This window comes from Triturus cristatus, chromosome 11 (genome assembly GCF_964204655.1).
Source record: "Triturus cristatus chromosome 11, aTriCri1.1, whole genome shotgun sequence".
In the NCBI taxonomy this organism is placed as follows: domain Eukaryota; kingdom Metazoa; phylum Chordata; class Amphibia; order Caudata; family Salamandridae; genus Triturus; species Triturus cristatus.
The window spans coordinates 46,228,388-46,247,920 of record NC_140594.1 but is presented as its reverse complement, the minus strand read 5'-3'; the positions used below and the strand labels follow the sequence as shown (position 1 = coordinate 46,247,920).

Genomic DNA, 19,533 nt, shown 5'->3' with positions numbered 1-19,533 from the left:
AAACAGGAGAGTCATCTTGTCCGAAGGGGCACCAAACGAAGACTTGAGCCAAGGGACAAAAATGTAGCTTTCTTTACACTGGGTGGTCCCCTGAACGCTTCCTGGAATAAAAGGTCGAGCGAGGCTTCAAGGAGAGTAGTCTAATCCGCGAACCTTTGGTCTGCTTGGAACATAAAGACATACTAGCCATGCGTTCCGGAGCGAACTAGTCAGAGACCTTAGAACACTTCGATCCTTAATCTTCTGTGGCAATGTTGAGTACTATAGAAACTTTTTCACATAGAATCACCAATGTTATCCTATGGGAGGAAATTCACTTAGCAGGTAAGTTAGGTTATTGTTACTTTTTCTTACTCAGTGCTGGATCCTGGATTCGGCACAGGGACATTTCCTGAAAACAGTTGAGAAAATGCGTTTTGGTTTATCGGCTGATTTAGAATGAATATTTGCAGTTTCCAAAAGTCGACACTTAGAAACTTTTTGGGAGAAAAAGTGTCAATGTTATCCTATGAGGAAAAATCGGTTTCAAAGTAAGTAATCGGTCTTTTGAGTTAGGTTTCTGGGGTTAGACTCAGGGGTCTCCCAGGCTCAGTGATGCACTGTTGTTGCACCCCCAGTGGCACTAGGGCGGTCGGGTGCAGAGTGTTGAGGCCCAATGCTATCCTATGGAGGATAGGGGGCTCCGGCTGGTGGCTGCTGGCAAGCAGGCCACAGGGTTGTGGGAGCAAAGCTCCTAGGGTTAAGCTCAGGGCAAGATGGGACCAAGTTAGCACCAAAGGGGCACCATCAGCGGCGCTAGAGCGGGCGGGTGCAGGGTGCAGTTTTGAGGTCGGGTGCCCTGTTGAGTTCAATGGAGATTCCCCAGGACAAAAACACTGCAGGCTCGGGGACGAAGATCTTCCAGGAGTGACCACCACTTCGAGGGGTAAGTTGGGATGTAGAGGGATGGTTAGGTACCACTGGGTTGGGCAAACAAGGCCGTGGGGCGACGGGTGCAGGGGTGCCTTTGGACGTCGGATTATCTTACCCGCTCTGGTCACGGTACGGGGGGGGGGGGAGCGGGGGGGGGTTGGGGATCTGCTGCATTGAGGCTGCAGGCGTCGTCTGGAGGCTTGAAGCAGGTCAGGGGTTACCAGATATCGGGTCAGGATCGCCGGGGGGAAATCCTCGTGGTGTTTGTTCACTCAAACACGGGCCGGGCTCGGCGGGTGCAGTGTGTGCTGGATTTGCGGTTTCTGGCTGGCACCAGAAGCTTTAGTTTAAACACGTCCGGTGTTCAAGGGAGAAACAGCTTGGAAAGTGAATGCAGGCAGGTCCTCTGGGGTTTTTGAGGTTGCTGGCCGCTGGACACGCCGGGGTTTAGCAGGAGCAGGTTCGAGGGGAGACAGGCCTGTAGGGCTGGGGCCAAGTCAGTGGGCGTCATCCTCTTGTTAGCTCTGCACGGCTTTCTTGTGGTTGCTGGATCTGAGGAAGGAAGGTTCAGGGTGCCCCTAAATACTACATTTAGGGGCGTTACAGGTAGGTAAAGGGCAGGGACCAATGGGTCCCTTCCCTGGGGTGGGTACCCCCCTATCTTGCCACTCTCCAGTGGGAGGGGGGCAGGAGCCTCTCCCTGGTTGGCTGGGTCCCCCCATCCTCAAGATGGTGGGGACTCGAGGTTGTGCTTCACCTCGCCTCCCCCACCTTAGGGGTGGAGTTGGCAGAGGTGGGCACACCTCTCTGCCTAACTTGTTTTTCCAGCCGGTTCTCCCACCCAATGTGGGGGGTAGAACCAGTGGGGACCAGTTGCTGAAAGCAGCAGATGGTCTGGAGAGGCTCACAAAGGCGGCATGCCTTTGAAGCTTCTCCTTCATGAACCCTGCCCATCCTTGGGGAAGAGACTTGGCACCTCGTTCCAGGATGTGCATTGTTTCAGGCCCCCGAGAGCAGCAGGGGTCCAGAAACATGTCTGGTGGTGGCTACCTGCGCAGCCACTCAGTCAGGTCACTGGTAGTTGGTCGTTTTTCAGGGGGCATCTCTAAGATGCCCGCTGTGGTGCATTTTACATTAAATCCCACACTGGCATCAGTGTGGGTTTAATGTGCTGAGAAGTTCGATACCAAACTTCCCAGTATTCAGTGCAGCCATTATGGTCCGGTGGAGTTCGAAATGACAACCTCCCAGCACCATATACTCTTAATGGCAGCACTGCACTAACAGGGCCCAGGAATGGACCTGAGCACTGTAGAGGTACAGGGCTCATGCACCTGTACCCTCACCACTGGCATAGGCACCCAGCTAGAGGGGTGACTGAGGTATTCCAGGGCAGTGTGTTGTGGGCATGGCACACAGGGATGTGTGCCATGTCGACTCTTTGTTTTGTTCTGTGCCAAGACACTCAGCCTGCAAAGGCAGTGTGTGTGTTTCAGAGTACATGGCCTCTAAGGGTGGCACAATAAGTGCTGCGGCCCTTAGGGGCCTTCTCTGGTCACAGTGCCCTGGGTACCTGTGGTACCATTTACCAGGGGCTGACATGTGGCCAGAGATGCCAATTGGGTTTTGTTTTTGGGTAAGAACACAGCCCCTGATTGGCAGGGCCCCAGAGCACATCAAGTCAAAGAACATCAGTAGTCTGGCAAAAAAAAAAAAAGGGGGGGGGGGGGGGGGTTACTGCAACAGAAACCCACTCTCACAAACTGGGCAGTTCAGACACTTTCAGGCTGGGTCGGGGAACACAACAGGGTTGGCCCCTATCCCCCCTATGGTTTGCCCCAACTATTGAGCCGCTGGCGGCTCCGCTACATGCATTCAAAGACATACAGGGCATTAGGTTTGGAGGGTGAAGACCACAAGGTCTCGCTCTTTGCGAACAATATCATTTTGACACTTGCCTCCCGCAGGGCATCTTTGCGAGCGCTCCAAGGGGAACTACAGAAATTTGAGGTGGTTGCAGGGTTCCAAGTTAACTTGACCAAATCAGCTGTGCTAAATTTGACAGTGGCGAAGGAGACACTCCTAATTCAGGAAGAATCCCCTTTTGTGTGGGCCAAGCACAAAATAACATACTTAGGGATCAAGATCACCCCATGTATAGAGGGCCAGTATAAGGCGAACTTCTCACCCCTGGTCTCCCAGATTCAGAGGGAGCATAGGAGATGGAGGCCGCTGTTCATCTTGTGGCTGGGCAGGATAAACGCTGTCAAAATGACGGTTCTCCCCAAGTTATTATGCCTATTCCAGGCACTTACGATAGGACTGGAGAAGGATTTTTTCCCCGGGGTCCGCTCCATGATTCTGCGCTACATATGGCAAAATGGGAGAGCGCGCCTGCCATTTCAGGAGGAGGAAACCTCGGTCTGAGGGGGAATAGCATTGCTAGACTTCGGGCTGTATTACAAGGCGTCACAAATGCAAGTGATAGCGGAATGGTCCAAAAGGGAATCAGATAAGCACTGGCTCCACATGGACCGGGCTATTGTGGGAAGGACCATATGGGACATTCTTTGGAAACCCAAGGAAGACAGGCCCCCTAACGCCTACCTGAGCACGCCCACTCGAACCACTCTCAAAATATGGGATGAGGTGACACGTGGACCTCCTTCCCATCCCCATACACCCCCATACACTTCAACTCAGAGTTCCCACCGGCGTTGAGGGAGGGCCTGTTTGATGCATGGAGAGAGGGAGGATGTGTGATACTCTCTGACTTGTTTCACAATCAAAACATCCTCACTTTTGAAAACTGCCAGAGGGACTTTAACATCCCAGTATCAGAACATTTCCATTACATACAGTTGAAACATTGGGTACTACACCCACAGGTGCAGGAGCCGGCAATACAGGAACTGACTCCAAAAGAATCATTCGTAAAAGAAAGTAGGATCATTAAGAGGGGTAATCTCTCACCTATATGGCCTCCTGGTCTCCACACCAAAAACACAGAGCCCGAGGTACACATATTCCTGGGAGCAGACACTGGGAAGGGAGATCACGGAGAGGGAGTGGAAACACTTATGGGCGGACATTGCTAAACACAATCATTCCTTAGAATTAAGGGAAGCACACTACAAGACGGTATTTGATTGGTACCTTTACCCAACTAAACTCAAGAAGATTTTTCCTCAATCTTCAGAAATCTGTTGGAGAGGGTGTGGATTGCTGGGGGACTTCCGCCACATTTGGCGGGATTGCCCGACCATCAGACATTTTGGGCGGATATCTTAGCCCAGATGAAAGAAATTCTGTCATACCCCTTAACAAATTCCATAGAAGCGACCCTCTAAGGATTAAGGGAACCCACCCTGGACCATTAAACCAGGGCTGAGAAGGCGATTATGTGGGCATGCATTGAGGCGGCAAAAAAGGCCATAGCAATGAATTGGAAGGAGGCGGCTCCAGCTTTGGCACAATGGCACTCTTGATTATGAATTCTCACGTTGGAGCGGATGGCAGATATCTTTAGAGAGGAATATAAGAACAGAGTATAAATGGGGCCCATTGGTGACATATCTTACGAAAGGCCTCCCATTGGCGGTATGCCCTCCCACATTAAGAGGTCTCCATCTATTCCAGTTCTGGGCTGTTTAGAATGGTACCCTCACCATACCATGGGCCTAAAAAGTTGGAGTTACTAGAGATGGTACGTAGACAGACCTCCTTTAGTAAAACACAGCTCAGCACGGAGCATGGTCTTGTGTAACGCTGCTTCACCACAGGGGTGGGGGGTTGGGGTGGGTAGGGTTTTGTTTTTTTCTCAAGTGTACTTTTTGCCAGAGTTCATTGAACATGATATTAGCACAATAAGGCCTGCAGAGGCACAGCTACCCCGGTTTTGCAGTATCTTAAAGAAACTGTGTACACTGTAGAGGAATGGATCCTAACAGGATATGTTATGTGGTCCGGTGCCAAACTGTATGATGTTTAATAACACCTATAAATAAGATGTTTGACAAAAGAGATGGCTGAGTTTCCAAAACCTAACGTTTGCAGGGTTTTCACACTCTCTAGATAACACACTAATCACAGGCCCTGCATTCTGTAACTAGACCTATACTGAAGGTCTCAAGCCAGAACAATTACTGGTTTATAAAGGGGACCAAGAATGCACATATCAACTACCAATTAACTGTCCTGCTCCCTCCTTAAGTGTGGCAAATCACAAGAGACAATATAGTACATCCAAAGGAGTTTGTACAGGAAGACATCGATCGAGAAGAGCAGACAGTCAAACAAGCATTTACAATGCAATGGTCTCGGCATCGTTAAAGTTAGAGCTATTGGCATTGCTCATGACATTATTTTTGTTTATGTTGTTGTTTTTAAAAGATTTAAAGAAACGGCATTGTTATTTACAATGTCAATAGCTTAATCACTCAAATGCTCCTGCAAGGGAAACGCTTTGTGTGCTCTTGCACTCCCACCCCCCCCCCCCCCCACCCCTCCCACTTGTAGCGCGAGGCGCGCGCTTGTTTAAACTAACGATGTGTATATTCACAAAGCGCTTACAGGCTGTGAAGTCAAAGAGCTATGAACACCCACCTCTGCGGCCCCCTTCTCTTCCTAAATCCATTGTTTATTTTTTTGCAGGTTGATATAGCGCAACCTCTACCCGAAGGTACTGGAGCGCTTTAAATGACCACCAGTTACCTTACACAAGACACATTCATTTTTTATAAACACGGGAAGATTAAGATATCACAGGATGCTGAACCAAGGCCGACACTCGAACCCTGTGCGTCAGCTCCAAAGTCGGCTGCTCTAGCCCCAAGTCTACGTCCTCTGTTTGAATTATAGGACCCACTGACCTGCCTCTTGACCTCAACCACTTAGGAGACTTTGAAGGCGAATTTGTTTAAGTTCTCGTGTGCCCTGATCCATGCGTGACCAGCTCGCCGAGTTCAGGTTTTTCGCTGTGCCTTCTAAGACTTGTAGCCCTACTTTTAACTCATTCTTACAGGAGTATTATAAATCCGAACCTGTAACAAAAATACAATCTGTGTAGGATTAACTACCCTCGCAAGGACCAAGGAAACTACACGACCCATCATGCATCTGAGCTCACACTCATCATGTAAGCAGAACGCGTTGCCCCGAACAGTCAGAGGTTGTTAACTTTAATCTCCCCCCTCACAAGTACTCCCAAACGTTCCCTTCCCACCACAGCTTCACCACAATCACTATGTCTGCCAACTTCAGTGCTGAAAGGAGGTGCAGTAAAGGGGTAAGCTCAAAGATGCTAGATCTGCCGGAGAGAAAAGAACCAATGTATAGTGTATGCTAACATTGTGAATACAATCCTCGAGACAAATAAAAGCTAAGCTAATACAATTATAGAGCATTTATTTCCCCCCTGCCCCGCCCCTTTCATGGTATCATCTAGATTGCTGTTGAACAGTGGAGGGAGTGAGTAGAATGTCCTTCACATTAGCAGCCTCAGAAGGATTAAAGGCTGTGTCACCTGCAGGACTATTTTTATCGACCTCGGAAAGAGGACATGCCTAATTTGAATTATGATATTTATTATCTCTTAGGCCACTCGAATGACGCAGAAAGGGAGGACCAAACTAGGAGGCAAAAAAGGCAACTATGCAGTATAATGAGGCACTTTTTTAATAGTATTGCTTCATTATTTTGTGTTTTTTTTATACAGGCTAACACTGTTTGGCAAAAGATTTGACCTCATTGGTACCAGTTTAACAACCAAATACGGTCATAAACAACTGAAGGATGGATAACCAGTCAACCTTTGCTGGTGGCATTCTATTGTGCGGAAACAGGGGTCGCCACATATTTAGTAACGTTTGATGCGATTCAGCTAGACACATTGTTTGGTTAAAATCTGCAGATACAGCAGTGGATGGATCAAGTGGCAAATGGGGCAAATCTATAATTATGTGGAAAACGCTGCGGCTGCAGAATCGCATAATTCAAGTGGCCCTGATTATATAGATCTCCGAAGGATAACAGGTTGAGTTTCACATATGGCTGTAAATATATCGACCTCGTAAGGATTGCGGCCTATATCTGCACAATCATGACAGCCTGGGTTTAACGGTACTTTTTGCAGTAGGGTCCCAATACACTGAGCTGCCTTTAGAGGGGTGACCTATAGCTCCTAGCCCATCACACGAGGGCACTGTGGGAGGTGCCAAGACTTGAAGGTTCGCCACCGCAGCGCCTCATGAATAAGGCACATCTTCCCGGCCTGGCAGAGTCTGGCAGCTCTTAAATTGCATCAGAAGCTTGTTAGCAAACAATAGAGCGCACAAGGGGCTGGAAGGGGTGGAAATAGCGCTGTAATTGGATAGGGCGGATGCACTGTACTTAAAGGTAGGGGGGAGGATCCGTGTCCAGCACCGGTACTGTGCCATAGCTGAGAGCTCCGCAAGGCTAACTGCAGGGGAAGACGAGTGCACCTGTGGCACCCCACACACTCACCTCGCACTCCCAGCTGGACCCGTGCAGACCCGGGGGTGCCTGGGCACCGCGCCCAGTCTTCAGCGGATCCTTCTTTCTACACCCGCTGCAGCTGAGGGTGCAGAGCACAGAGGAGCCAAGGGCGCATGAGGAGCGGCGCGGCAGGGACGGACCCTTGGACCTCCTTTCTGCAGCTCTGCCAGCACCGAGGACATCCTGGGGTACGGGGGACCCCAACAGTGCGGCTCCAGTGCAGGAGGATGCAGTCTTCCAAGATAAGGCTTAATATTGGATCTTAGACCTTTCCCGGGGAATCCGGAACTTTGCACCGGGAGTTAAAGTGGTTTGCGCAAGATCACACGGTTGGTGTCAAGTGGAGAAACCAGGATTTAAACGTGTTATGATTTGTGACCTGAGTTGGAAACGTAAACATCAGAGCACACCTCACCACAAACTCCAGGTTGCGAGGATAGGGCAGCGAGAGCCATGAACACCGCCGCCTTTCTCCGAGGCGAAGCAGAAATGCCTTGGAGAAACGCAGCGGCGGTTTCGGATTCGGGGGCGTGTTTTTCTTTTCTCTCCTCTTGCCATTGGCTGGAGGAGAGAAAAACACGCCCAGCGAAAAGTAGCGAAAAAACACGCCCCCGAATCCGAAAAGGATGGGGCTTGTTTTGCGAGACAAAGACTCTTCTCCAATGGCTGGCCAGCATTTAAGAGGCCAGCCAATGGAGAAGAGGAGAGAAGAGGGGCGGGTTCAAGCCCCTCTTCTCCAAAACATTAAATCTCGGTCTCGGAGCGAGACTGCGCAAGCGCAGCCTTCGAGCTGAGACCTAAAAAGGGCGTGGCTAAAAAGTGGAAAGAAGAGCACGGAACACGCCCCCGAATCTGAAAAAGACGGAGCCTATTTGGAGGGACGGCTCTCTCCTACAATGGCTGGCCTCCGTTTAGGAAGCCAGCCAATGGAGGAGAGCCAAAAAGAGGTGGGCTAAATAGCCACTCTAAGCATCATAAGATCTCCGGACTTCCGGTTCTGCCTTCGGCAGACCGGACGGTCCCTCGACCTAAAAAGGCTCCACGGTACCCTGGGAAAGCTTCTGCTAGCTTCCCAGACCCATAATACTGCTATTTCCAGAGCCAATGCACTGCGCTGCAGGAGAATATTCTGTAACAGGTTTCCAATCTTTTTCTACAGATTAAAAAAAAACAAAAAACGCTATCCCTCTCCTTTCTGGTCCACCATCAACTCTCACGATAGAAACAGACTTATATTTGGTTTATAAAAATACCAGGCAGATCACAATGTTAGTAAATTTGATTTAGATTAGGTTTGTTTCCCATATGTGATAAATCTCCTGAGAAGTAAATCAAACCAATACTAATTATGAAAAAAGTTCAAACCTTCAGGAAAGCATTTCTGTCTCCAAAAACACTTTAAGAAAGCCACTTGTAACCAACATAAAACCGAAGATGCTTCTCCTTTTCATTCCTACGTTGCTACTGAGAGAGAAATTTCGAACAGTGGAAGGTTTGATGCAAGCCATTTCATCAATGGATGATAGAAGGCATGTTTCTTCCTACAGTTTTGGCAGCACAATGATGGAGGGCACACAAAGAGTTTCAAAAGGCATGTAATCTGTTAAACTTCTGTCTACACAACCCCTGAGAACGAAAACTTGGAAGAGAAACCTAAAAAACGTAGGCTCAGACCCTCTCCCAACATCTAATAACTTCTTCCTCCCCCTTGAAGGCCTAGCCGATGTACAAAGCCTGACTAACCATTCTTACAATCCATAAACATGGTACTAGATAAAATAGCTCCACTACAGCTGAAAAGAATCACCACTAAGGACTCAAAAACCTGGTATGATGGTAGTTTAAATAAAGACAGACGAGTACTAAGATCAATGGAACGACAATGGAGATCTACACCCTCTTCTGACCACCTCAAGCTACTAAGAACTACAAGAAACACCTACTACAGAAACATCAGACAAGCTAAATCTAACTTCTTCAGTAATCAACTACACCAAGCCAAGAAACGTCCTAAAAAGCTATTCAAACTAATCAAAACCCAAACTAAGGGTGGACCCCCGTCCCCCATAACCATGCTAATCCAGCCACTACCCAATTGTAAGGTATCTGCCTTCTTCTTCACTATGAAGACTGAAACCATAAAGACTAGCCTGCTCAACGACCTAATATGCCTTTCTAACACTCAGATGGACACTTCATTACCTCCACCAAGAGCCCCACTCATTTGCACCACAAAGTTCGTCCTCAAAAACAACTCCTCATGGTCCTCCAACACTTACAGTGAAGAAACTATACTAAAAACGCTAACATTGAATCCCTCCAGCCACTTCACAGACCCTCTTCATACGAACTACCTAAAAGACTTCATGCCACTGTTACTGCCCCTATGGACCAGGATTATAAACAACTCCCTCCTTCAAGGAACTATCCCAAAAATCCTTAAAACAGGAGAGGTATCCCCTATCTTAAAGAAACCAACGATGGACCCAGCAGACTTAAATAACTATCGCCTGATATCCAACATCCCCACTCTTGCCAAACACTTGGAAAAATGTGTCAACATGCAGCTTAGCACTCACATTGATCGATTCCAACTGCTCAACCAATATCAATCAGGTTTCCGTGCAGGTCACAGTACAGAATCTGCCATGACACACATAATTGACGACACTCTGAAAATCCTTGACCAAAACGAAGCCTGTTTACTAATCTTTCTTGACCCATCATCGGCATTCGACACCGTCAAACACGACAACCTGCTTGAGCTCCTGAAACAAAGAATGGGATTATCCGGACCTGTGCTTACTTGGTTCATCTCCTTCCTCCAAAACAGATCAGAAAGATTCAAGGTTAATCAATCCCTCAGTCACCTTAGGAGTACCTCTGGGATCATCCCTCCCACCCACACTTTTCAACCTTGTCATGGAACCTCTTACCGACTGCTCAGCTTCTCCAATGTCCACTATCACATGTACGCAGGTGATACTCAACTCTACACAAGGATCCACTCACTTGAGGACATTAAATCTCTCAACTCAACACTTCAAAAAACACAGACCTGGTTGGCCGAAAACCACTTGAAGCTAAACACCCTTAAAACTGAATTCCTCCTACTCGCCCCCCCCCCCCCCCAAACAAATCAACCACCATCCTCGATTGGATGACTCACCTAACTGCACTCAAAGGCCAACCTCTCTTTATCGACTCAGCGAAATCGCTGGGAGTGACTCTGGACAAAAATCTAAACATGCAGAAGCATATCAGCGCCTCTACTAAAGGAGCACATTTCCAGATGAACACTTTGAGAAAACTGAAACCATTCCTGCCCGCGAATGACTTCAAACAGGCAGTTCAAGCTCTAGTAATCCCAAGAGTGGAAAATGGAAGAGTTGCCCTTTGCGGCCTGCCCAGATCTACTACGGCTCCTCTTAGAGCCCCAATCAACACTGCTGCTAGACTCATCACAGGCTCCAAAAGAAACGGTCACATCTCACCAGACCTTAGAGCCCTCAACTGACTACCTTTCGAGGCTAGAATTCATCTGAAAATCGCTTGCAAGGCCATACATCACAATACTCCGAGTTGTCTAGCCCAGAAACTGGTACTCTCTTGTGGCAATAGATCATCCCGGAGCTCCAGGAATCTTCGTCTGAAACTGCAACGATTTGCCAAGAAGAAAACTTACAACTGGACCTTCTTAGGAATGGCCCCTAGAATCTGGAATGCTTTGCCCCCAGAAATAAGACTGAACCCTTCCACTGCTTCCTTCAAAAAAGAAGTGAAATCGATTCTCATGGCCAAATTTACCTGATCTACTCATATCTCAGTAAATTTTATTTGTTACTTATATTTTCAATCACTATGTATAGGTATCATTTTTTCGATGTTTGGTATTTGTTTCTTACATCTGCCCTGTAAAGCGCTCCGATACCCGCAAGGATCTTGTCCGTGCTATATAAAACCTTCAAAATAAATGTAAAATAAATTAATAATAATTTATGCAGACTGCTCTGTTCTGGTTGGTTTCTTTAAGCAGAAAGCAATCCCCAATGCACACCAGGATGCAGTTCTGTTAATGAGCAGCACCTAGACGTACAAGGCATTTAGTGAAACATCACTATTGATGATGAGCATTGTCATCGTTGATAAACCCACAATTCGACTATCTAGAGAGGAACATGATCCTATTCCACCCTGCCCACCTTTTTTAGTTTCAGACAACCACACAAGAGCAAGCATTTATCATCATGAGAAGATGCAAGGGAAGAGATCAAACTGGCTGTTGAATCGGAGGGAATGCCGTAAATTAGAATAAAGAATGATTGTGAGAAAGTGCCATCTTTCTTGCATGGTATGCCCCCACTTTTTGCTAAATTGCTGAATGTACTTCGATTGAGTGTACCCTGGGTTCCTGCCAATCAGGTGCCCAGGGCCTATGTTCCTTCCTTAAACCACACAAACTCCAAATTGGCAAACCCTAGCCACATGTCAGCCCCTAGTAAATGGTACCCTAGGTACCCAGGGCCTTGTGACCAGGGAAGGCCTCTAAGGGCTGCAGCACTCATTGTGCCACCCTCAGAGGCCCTGTACCCTTACACACACACTGCCCTTGCAGGCTGAGTGTCTGGGTGCAGGACAAAACAAAGAGTCGACATGGCACACATCACTGTGTACCATGCCCATCCCCTACACTGCCAAGGCATATGTCAGCCACCCCTCTAGCTGGGTGCATTACGCCTATGGTGTGGGCACAGGAGCAGGAGCCCTGTGCCCCTACAGTACCCGGGTCCATTCCTGGGCACTGTAAGTGCAGTGCTGTCATTTAAGAATACATGGTGCTGAGAGCTTGTCAAACACGAGCTCCACAGCACCATATTGGCAACACTGAAGCCTGGGAAGTTTGGTATCAAACTTCTCAGCACATTGAACCCACACTGATGCCAGTGTAGGATTTAATGTACTAAGCACCCCAGAGGGCATCTTAGAAGATGCCCCCTTACAGCTAACTTACAATCCACGTCTGCTCTGAGGCTGCCCAGGCTGCCACACAGCAGACACGTTGCTGGACCCCTGGGTGGGAGAGCCCCTGCTCTCCCGGGCCTGCAACAATGCACATCCTGGGTGAGGTGAGAAATCTCCTCCCCCAGGATGAGCAAAGGGAAGCTTCAAAGGCATGCCGCCATTTGGAGTTTCCCCAGGCCACTGCAACCCCCCACTCTGGCGGGAAGCTTGGCCGGAAACCCCATACAAGGACAGGGGATGTGCCAGCCTGCCCACCCCACCCCTCAGGTGGGGGAGGCGAGGTGAAGCACATCTCCGGGCTCTCGCCATCTTGAAGATGGGAGGCCCTACCCTATCAGGATTAGGCTACTGCCCCCCTCCCACAGGAGAGAGGCAGGATAGGGGGTGTACCCACCCCAGGACAAGGACCCATTGGTCCCTGGCCTTCACCTACCTGTAACGCCCCTAAATCTAGTATTTAGGGGCACCCTGAACCTTCCTTCCTTAGATTCCAGATAGAAAACGACAAGAAGAGCAAGAAGAACAAAGACCTGCCCTGCAGCTGCTAAAAAGAGAAGAAGACACCAACTGCTTTGGCCCCAGCCCTACCGGCCTGTCGACTCTCGAACCTGCACCAGCGCGGCATCCCACGTGGCCAGCAACCTCACCAACCCGGGAGGACCTGGCTACCTTTTAGCTCTAAGCCCCTGGGACTCCCACGAGTAGAGGCTCTACTCAAGAAACCTATTTGCTATCCCTGGCACCAGCCCAGGACCGCGGACCCAACACACTCTGCACCAGCCAAGCCTGGCCAGTGCCGGAGTGGACAAAGACCCAGAGGACGACCCCACGGCGACTGTGACCCCGAGTCCGGCACCCAAGGACCCCCCTCGACATCCCGGAAGAAGCCTGCAGCCTCAGAACCAAGTGCCACCCCAGCCGCGATCAACCAAAGGGTAAGATTCCCGACGTCAAAAGGCACCCCTGCACCCGGCGCCCTGCGACCCCCTGTGCCCAATCCCGGGGTACCCACCTAACCTACAACTACCCAACTTACCTCTCGAAGTGGTGGTGGCACCTGAAACATCCTCGTCCCCGAGCCTGCAGCCTCTTTCCAAACCGGAACATTCCCATTGATTTCCATTGAGCGCCCTAAGGCTCAAAAGCACCCTGCACCCAGCCGCCCGAGTGGCCCTGGCAGTGCCCTCTCTACACTAACCTACTTCCCCACTTGCCCTGAGTAAGTGACCAGGAGCCCAGCTCCCACAGCCGCGTGGCTTGCCAGACAGCAGCCACCAACCAAGGCCCCCCTATCCCTCATAGGATAACATTGGGCCCAACTCTCTCTGCACCCGGCCGTCCTGAAACCGCTGAGGGTGAACCAACTGTACCTACCTGACACTGGGGGACCCCTGAGTCCATGCCCGGAATTTCCACACTACCAGTCGAGTACTTACCCTTAAACCGCTAACTTCGTTTTCCTCATAGGGTAACATTGACTGACTTTTTCTTCAAAAATCTTCTAAGTGTGAACTTTTCAAAACTGCAAAAATTCACCAAAAATCAGCCAAGTGACAAAAACGAATTTACTCACCTGCTCCTAGGTGAGCTCCCAGTGCTGGATCTTGGTGCCCAGCCCTGACTCTGAAAAGTGTTCACAACTATACTTACCTCTAACTCATTTTTCTCCCATAGGAAACCATTGTCTGCTTTTCTGTGAAATTTCTTCTAAGTGTCTACTTTTGGAAATTTGAAATATTCTTTTAAAATCGTACCATTTCTGCAAACGAAATTACTTACCTGCTTTTGATAAGGACCCCAGTCCTGGGTCTAGGCACCCAGTCCTGGATTACTAAAGTAACGATAAAGTACTCTACCTGCAATTTGAATTTCTTGCCATAGAGATCCATTGAATGTTTTCTGTGAAATATTTTCTAAGTGCTAACTTTTGAAATAGCTAAATATTATTTAAAAATCATTACAGTTATTAAGTCGACTTTCATCACTTGATTCTGAATACTGACCCCAGGCTGGTTCTAGGAGCCAGACCTGGAATTCCAAAAGTAATCTGAAAAGTAATTTATTACAAATAACCTGAATTTACCATTGAGCTCAATGCATTGTTATGTTTAGGAAATAGGATTGTTTATTGCAACCAACTGTGACTGTTTACACAAATGTATTGCCTAAGACAAAAGTATTTATATTCAACCTCTCATTCGGAGAAAGTATATTTTTACCCCCTTTGTGGTTCTAAAAATAAAACAAGCATATATTTTATATATATAAACCATTGGCCTAGAGTTCAGTTATTGAGTGTGTGAAACCATTTGCTGACTGAGTGTGTACAATAAATGCTTTACACTGTCCTCTGGTACTGCCTTACTGCTCGACCAAGCTACCACTTTTGAGAGTAAGGTCATACCTAACTTTGACCTCTATCAGCCTCTGGGGGACTGTGGACTCTGTACACCCTGTACCTATTAGGGAACAGTATATACAGAGCCACTTTCTCACAATGATGCCACCGCTTTGCATACCAAAGCAGACGCACAATTTTACAATCTGTACTTGGGTGGCCCTTCAGTCCACGGACAATGCCAGTTGTGAAATGTAATTTGGAATTGATAAGTGAACCTACTACACTCTATGACGGGATTTATTCAGGTACAGCCTGGTTGGCTTTAACTGCCAGTGGCAGAAGACAGTAGAACTGATCATTGCACCTATCTGGGTCTTACAAATCGAGATTGCATCCCATATAATGCCTACATTTTTTGCCACCTTTGAAAGGTAGAAGGGAAGTCAAATAGCTTGAGTAGTTCCTTAACATTGTTTTTAAACTGCAGCTTCTGATTAGAACGGAACTAAATGAAGGTTCCTCTAATGGGCTCAATTCCAAGCCGTTGCTCACTACTTAACCCACAGGTACCCTCCTTCAATTCCTATAGAAAGGCAGTGGAGTTGTCTCCTGGGCCTGTGACCAGCAGAAATATCATGCATCTTCAGTGTAGGAGTGGTACTGCAGCCCGATGGTTCAGATAACTAAGAACAGCTGCTTGAACAGGAGGAGTGGGAGGAGACAGTCCAGTGGTATTCTACAGTCAACCTACGAATCAGCTGATTTGAAATGTTACAGTTTAACACCATTGTTCAAAAGAACAGAAACAAATCACTTGACTGCACCTTATGACATGAACCTCCTCCTGAGCCTAAAAATCAACAAATGTCTGTTCACCGTGTCTAAGACTGCAGAAAAGTCTAACAAAACTAGTAATGAGAGATCACCCTCATCACACAGCAGAGCCCTGAACCAGCACAGTCTCGAACCCGAAACTGAGCTTCAACACAAACTGATGGGGAGCCAGCCACAAGAAGAGATCCAAGAAGTCAGACATCTGTGGCGCCAACACATTCTCCATGATATGACACACCAAGATAGACACACACATGAAAAATAGCTCTGAGGATTCTCTGGGCCAAGGGACACTTTTGTGATCGACAGTGTTAGTACAGAATTTAAAACCACTAACTGAAAAAGGTGCAACACATTACCTGTGTGCACGCTAAATGTATGCACTCTGGTGGCAAGGTAACAACACTAGCTGAATAGCACATACAGTAAAGGCTCAAGAAGAGACGCACGGTAAGAACAGTCATACAGCTGCAGAGAAGGGGAGATGACACTTTTTAAAGTTCTTAATAGGAAGCTATTTTGGTAGAAATATAAAACCAGTCAGGGTGAGGTTTGAAGGAATCTCGGAACCTTTCGGGGCAAAGCACAGCATACGTACTTGAAAGACTGCACCTTCTTCGGAGCATGAAGTCAAAATCGTGAGGTTGCCTGGGCTTTTGTATCAGTTTACTTACGAGGCAGGCGTGTCAGATGGAACCATTTTTAAGTAACCTGGAAGACTATTCTCTGTGTAGTCCACAGTGCGACTTATCCTGAGGCTGCTCTTGTTGGATGCCATCTGTGGTGTTGCAACGTTTGTGCGAATAAACCTTATGCATCCTGCTGGTGCGATTGTGTTCAACAGAAACAAGGGGCTGACGTAGGCCTATGAGGCACTGAGGCAGCCTTGCTAGGTTTGTGAAGCAGTTCCTCGTGGAGGAATCTTCGCCACAGTCCATCTCAATGTAACTACTTCCATGGCACAGAGTTCACAAATGAGACTACATACAACAGTCAATACACATACATTTAGGTATGCAAAAAGCAAGGCTTTGACAATAGGATTGTGTGCAGAATAACATCATTCTTAGTAATGGACAGAATACCCCCAGATAACTCAACGTACTTAGTCAAAAGCTTAATAGATGAGATCCGAATTATAATGTCAGATACGAGCAATCAAATCGCAGAGAAATAAACTAGAAATCACATTATGTCGATCCATAAACATCCGACAGCAGATGCACCATTACTGAAACGGAATCAAACAATGGGACCACAGGAGCTACCAAAGATAGCTTCCTTTCATGAGAAACAGAACCGCGCCCAACCAGCCTTTGAACATAATGTCAGTGTCAGTATACCAGCCATGTGGGGAGCTACAGAGTGACCATAAACATTACAAATAGAAAAAGGTTTCACATTGAGAGAGGATAGGTTTACTGAAATAAACAACATGAAACCCATTGAAAGGAGAAGACATTTAGGAGGCCAACCCTACCACAGGAGAGCCAACAAACATTATGATACCCAGAATATTGAACATTTGCAACTGGGACTCAGACAACACATTTAATGTGAGCAAACCCTTGCAGGCATTAGGCTTGGTAGTGTAAGAATCAGGCAAGCGCATTGCCTTGGCTGGCGTTATAACTCACATGGAAAACCAGAGACCCTCCTCCATGGCCAACATGCACAGACCAGCACAGCTTCACTGGTCAGCATAGCTTTCAACTTAAGTTTGCTTCTGAGCAGACAGTTCATGACTAGTGCACAAAGCCTAACCTGCGTCAAAAAAAACAAATGTCTATTGGACTTTGGCAGTTCAGCAAAGCACACAAAAATATCACTTTCGGCTACGTCCAGTACCTGGAAACAAGTTCTTCCAGTAATCGGTGTATTTCAGAGGGCCATACTATCCAGGCACTCCAAAGGGTGGCAGACAGCGTGAACGTGTGGTTGCCAACGTGGCTCACTGTCGACCTCCAGAACCCTTTGCTTTAGAGAACCAGGTGACACAAAGTATATCTATGCTAACTCCTCTCCAACATGAAGATCTGAACAAGTACCATGGATTCAATTTGATTAATGGTTGATGCACGCTTTGCAAAGTAAAATCCCGTAAATACGATCCTGCTAGAGTCTGGATTTCTTACAACCCCACACCCTTGGCAGAAGCTCTGGTATGGATGGACCTCAGCAACTTCAGGAAACAAAACGTCAGAAATGCAGCTTTAAGACCACATAGAATATAAGATGAACTTATCTAACAATGTTTTTATGAGATGCAATCAGAAAGCAGCTGTCTAATGAAACTAATTTACAATCCGAAAAGAGGACAAACGCATAGAGACATGCACAGGAAGTGTATCCTGAAGAAAAGGATAATAAAACAAGTGACAGCCCAAAAATAGTTAAAGAATACTATTGGAAATTCTAAAAACATATGGCTGGATGTGGTTTTTGTACAGCATGTTTCTAGCCCAAAGCTAGTGGAATGCTGTCCAACATTTGTAACTGTCTAGCAAGTGCCATGGAAGAAATTTCACAGAACGCAAGGAGCAGTTCAGTTTGGTTCCCCACAAGTCAATACCCCGGACTACAGAAATTTGTGGACAGTTGTTTTTAAGATATCCCTTTTAAGAATATGTGGGGCCAGAAAGTATAAAACGCTACACAGGATTAAATAAATAGCTGTTTATCGCACACCGCAACAGCTGTAAACCAGCAGACTATGCAATCAGCCGTTCTGGCATGAAACAAATAGCAACGGTTAGTGACGAGCTGTCATTTTTTGCTTTAAGTTCTTTACCTTGCTTGGCTTCTATCTCCTCTGGTGTCAACTGTGGTTTTTTTTCTTCTACGACTACAGGCGCTGCAGCAGCAACAGGATGGCTGTTTGATGAAGCGTTGGTCCCATTCTGCTCTTCTTGCCCCTCCTCTTCGTCTTCGCTGTCATCATAAAGCTTGACGCGGTTCTTCTCTAGTGGAAGCATATCATTCTCTTTGGCCCTGATTGCAAAGCTTATTGGAGCAAACGATACTAAAGAAAGGAAAGAAAAATATAGAATTATCAATTAAACTAGGATTCATGAAAAAAAAAACTTGAAAGAGAATAATCAATGCCAAGATGTGCATTTTCTAGAACATTATGCAGTTATGTATGGAGTTAATTACAAAGCGATTTGTTACCAGGCAAGCAAATGCACCTGATTTACCATCAGCCCTACCGTGCTCAAGATATGAGGGTTACACCTTCAGCATCACAAAAGGATTGTCCACCAATCTTCCATTCCACAGGTATCACCAATATATATCAACACAGCAAAGCAACTGAGATCTTGTGGGGTAGGACGACCACCTGCAGCCAACACCACAAGCAGAAGGACCAAAAGCTCTACAATGACCAACTGCAGCCAACACCACAAGCAGGAGGACCAGAAGCTGTGCGACTACCACATGCAGCCAACACCACAAGGAGGAGGACCAGAAGCTGTACGACTACCACCTGCAGCCAACACCACAAGCAGAAGGACCCGAAGCTGTACGACGAACACCTGCAGCCAACACCACAAGCAGGAGGACCAGAAGCTGTGCGACTCCCACCTGCAGCCAACACCACAAGGAGGAGGACCAGATGCTGTACGACTACCACCTGCAGCCAACACCACAAGAAGGACCAGAAGCTGTGCGACTACCACCTGCAGCCAACACCACAAGCAGGAGGAACAACAGATGGAGGAGGACCAACAGATGTACGACGACCACCTGCAGCCAACACCACAAGCAGGAGGACCAACAGATGTACGACGACCACCTGCAGCCAACACCACAAGCAGAAGGACCAGAAGCTGTACGACGATCACCTGCAGCCAACACTACAAGCAGAAGGACCAGAAGCTGTGCGACGACCACCTGCAGCCAACACC

At 47.5% G+C, this 19,533-nt stretch overlaps 1 protein-coding gene across 5 annotated transcripts in view; it reads right to left on the bottom strand.

Moving 5' to 3' along the window:
* The window catches only part of SFSWAP (splicing factor SWAP), a 628,330-nt gene that overhangs the window by 293,749 nt on the left and 315,048 nt on the right, over positions 1–19,533 (bottom strand). For all 5 annotated transcript variants that reach the window (XM_085632760.1, XM_085632762.1, XM_085632761.1 and 2 more), the window contains exon 12: positions 18,417–18,647. In XM_085632760.1, coding sequence (XP_085488886.1) covers positions 18,417–18,647 — 231 coding nt within the window. The remainder of the gene's footprint in view (positions 1–18,416; positions 18,648–19,533) is intronic.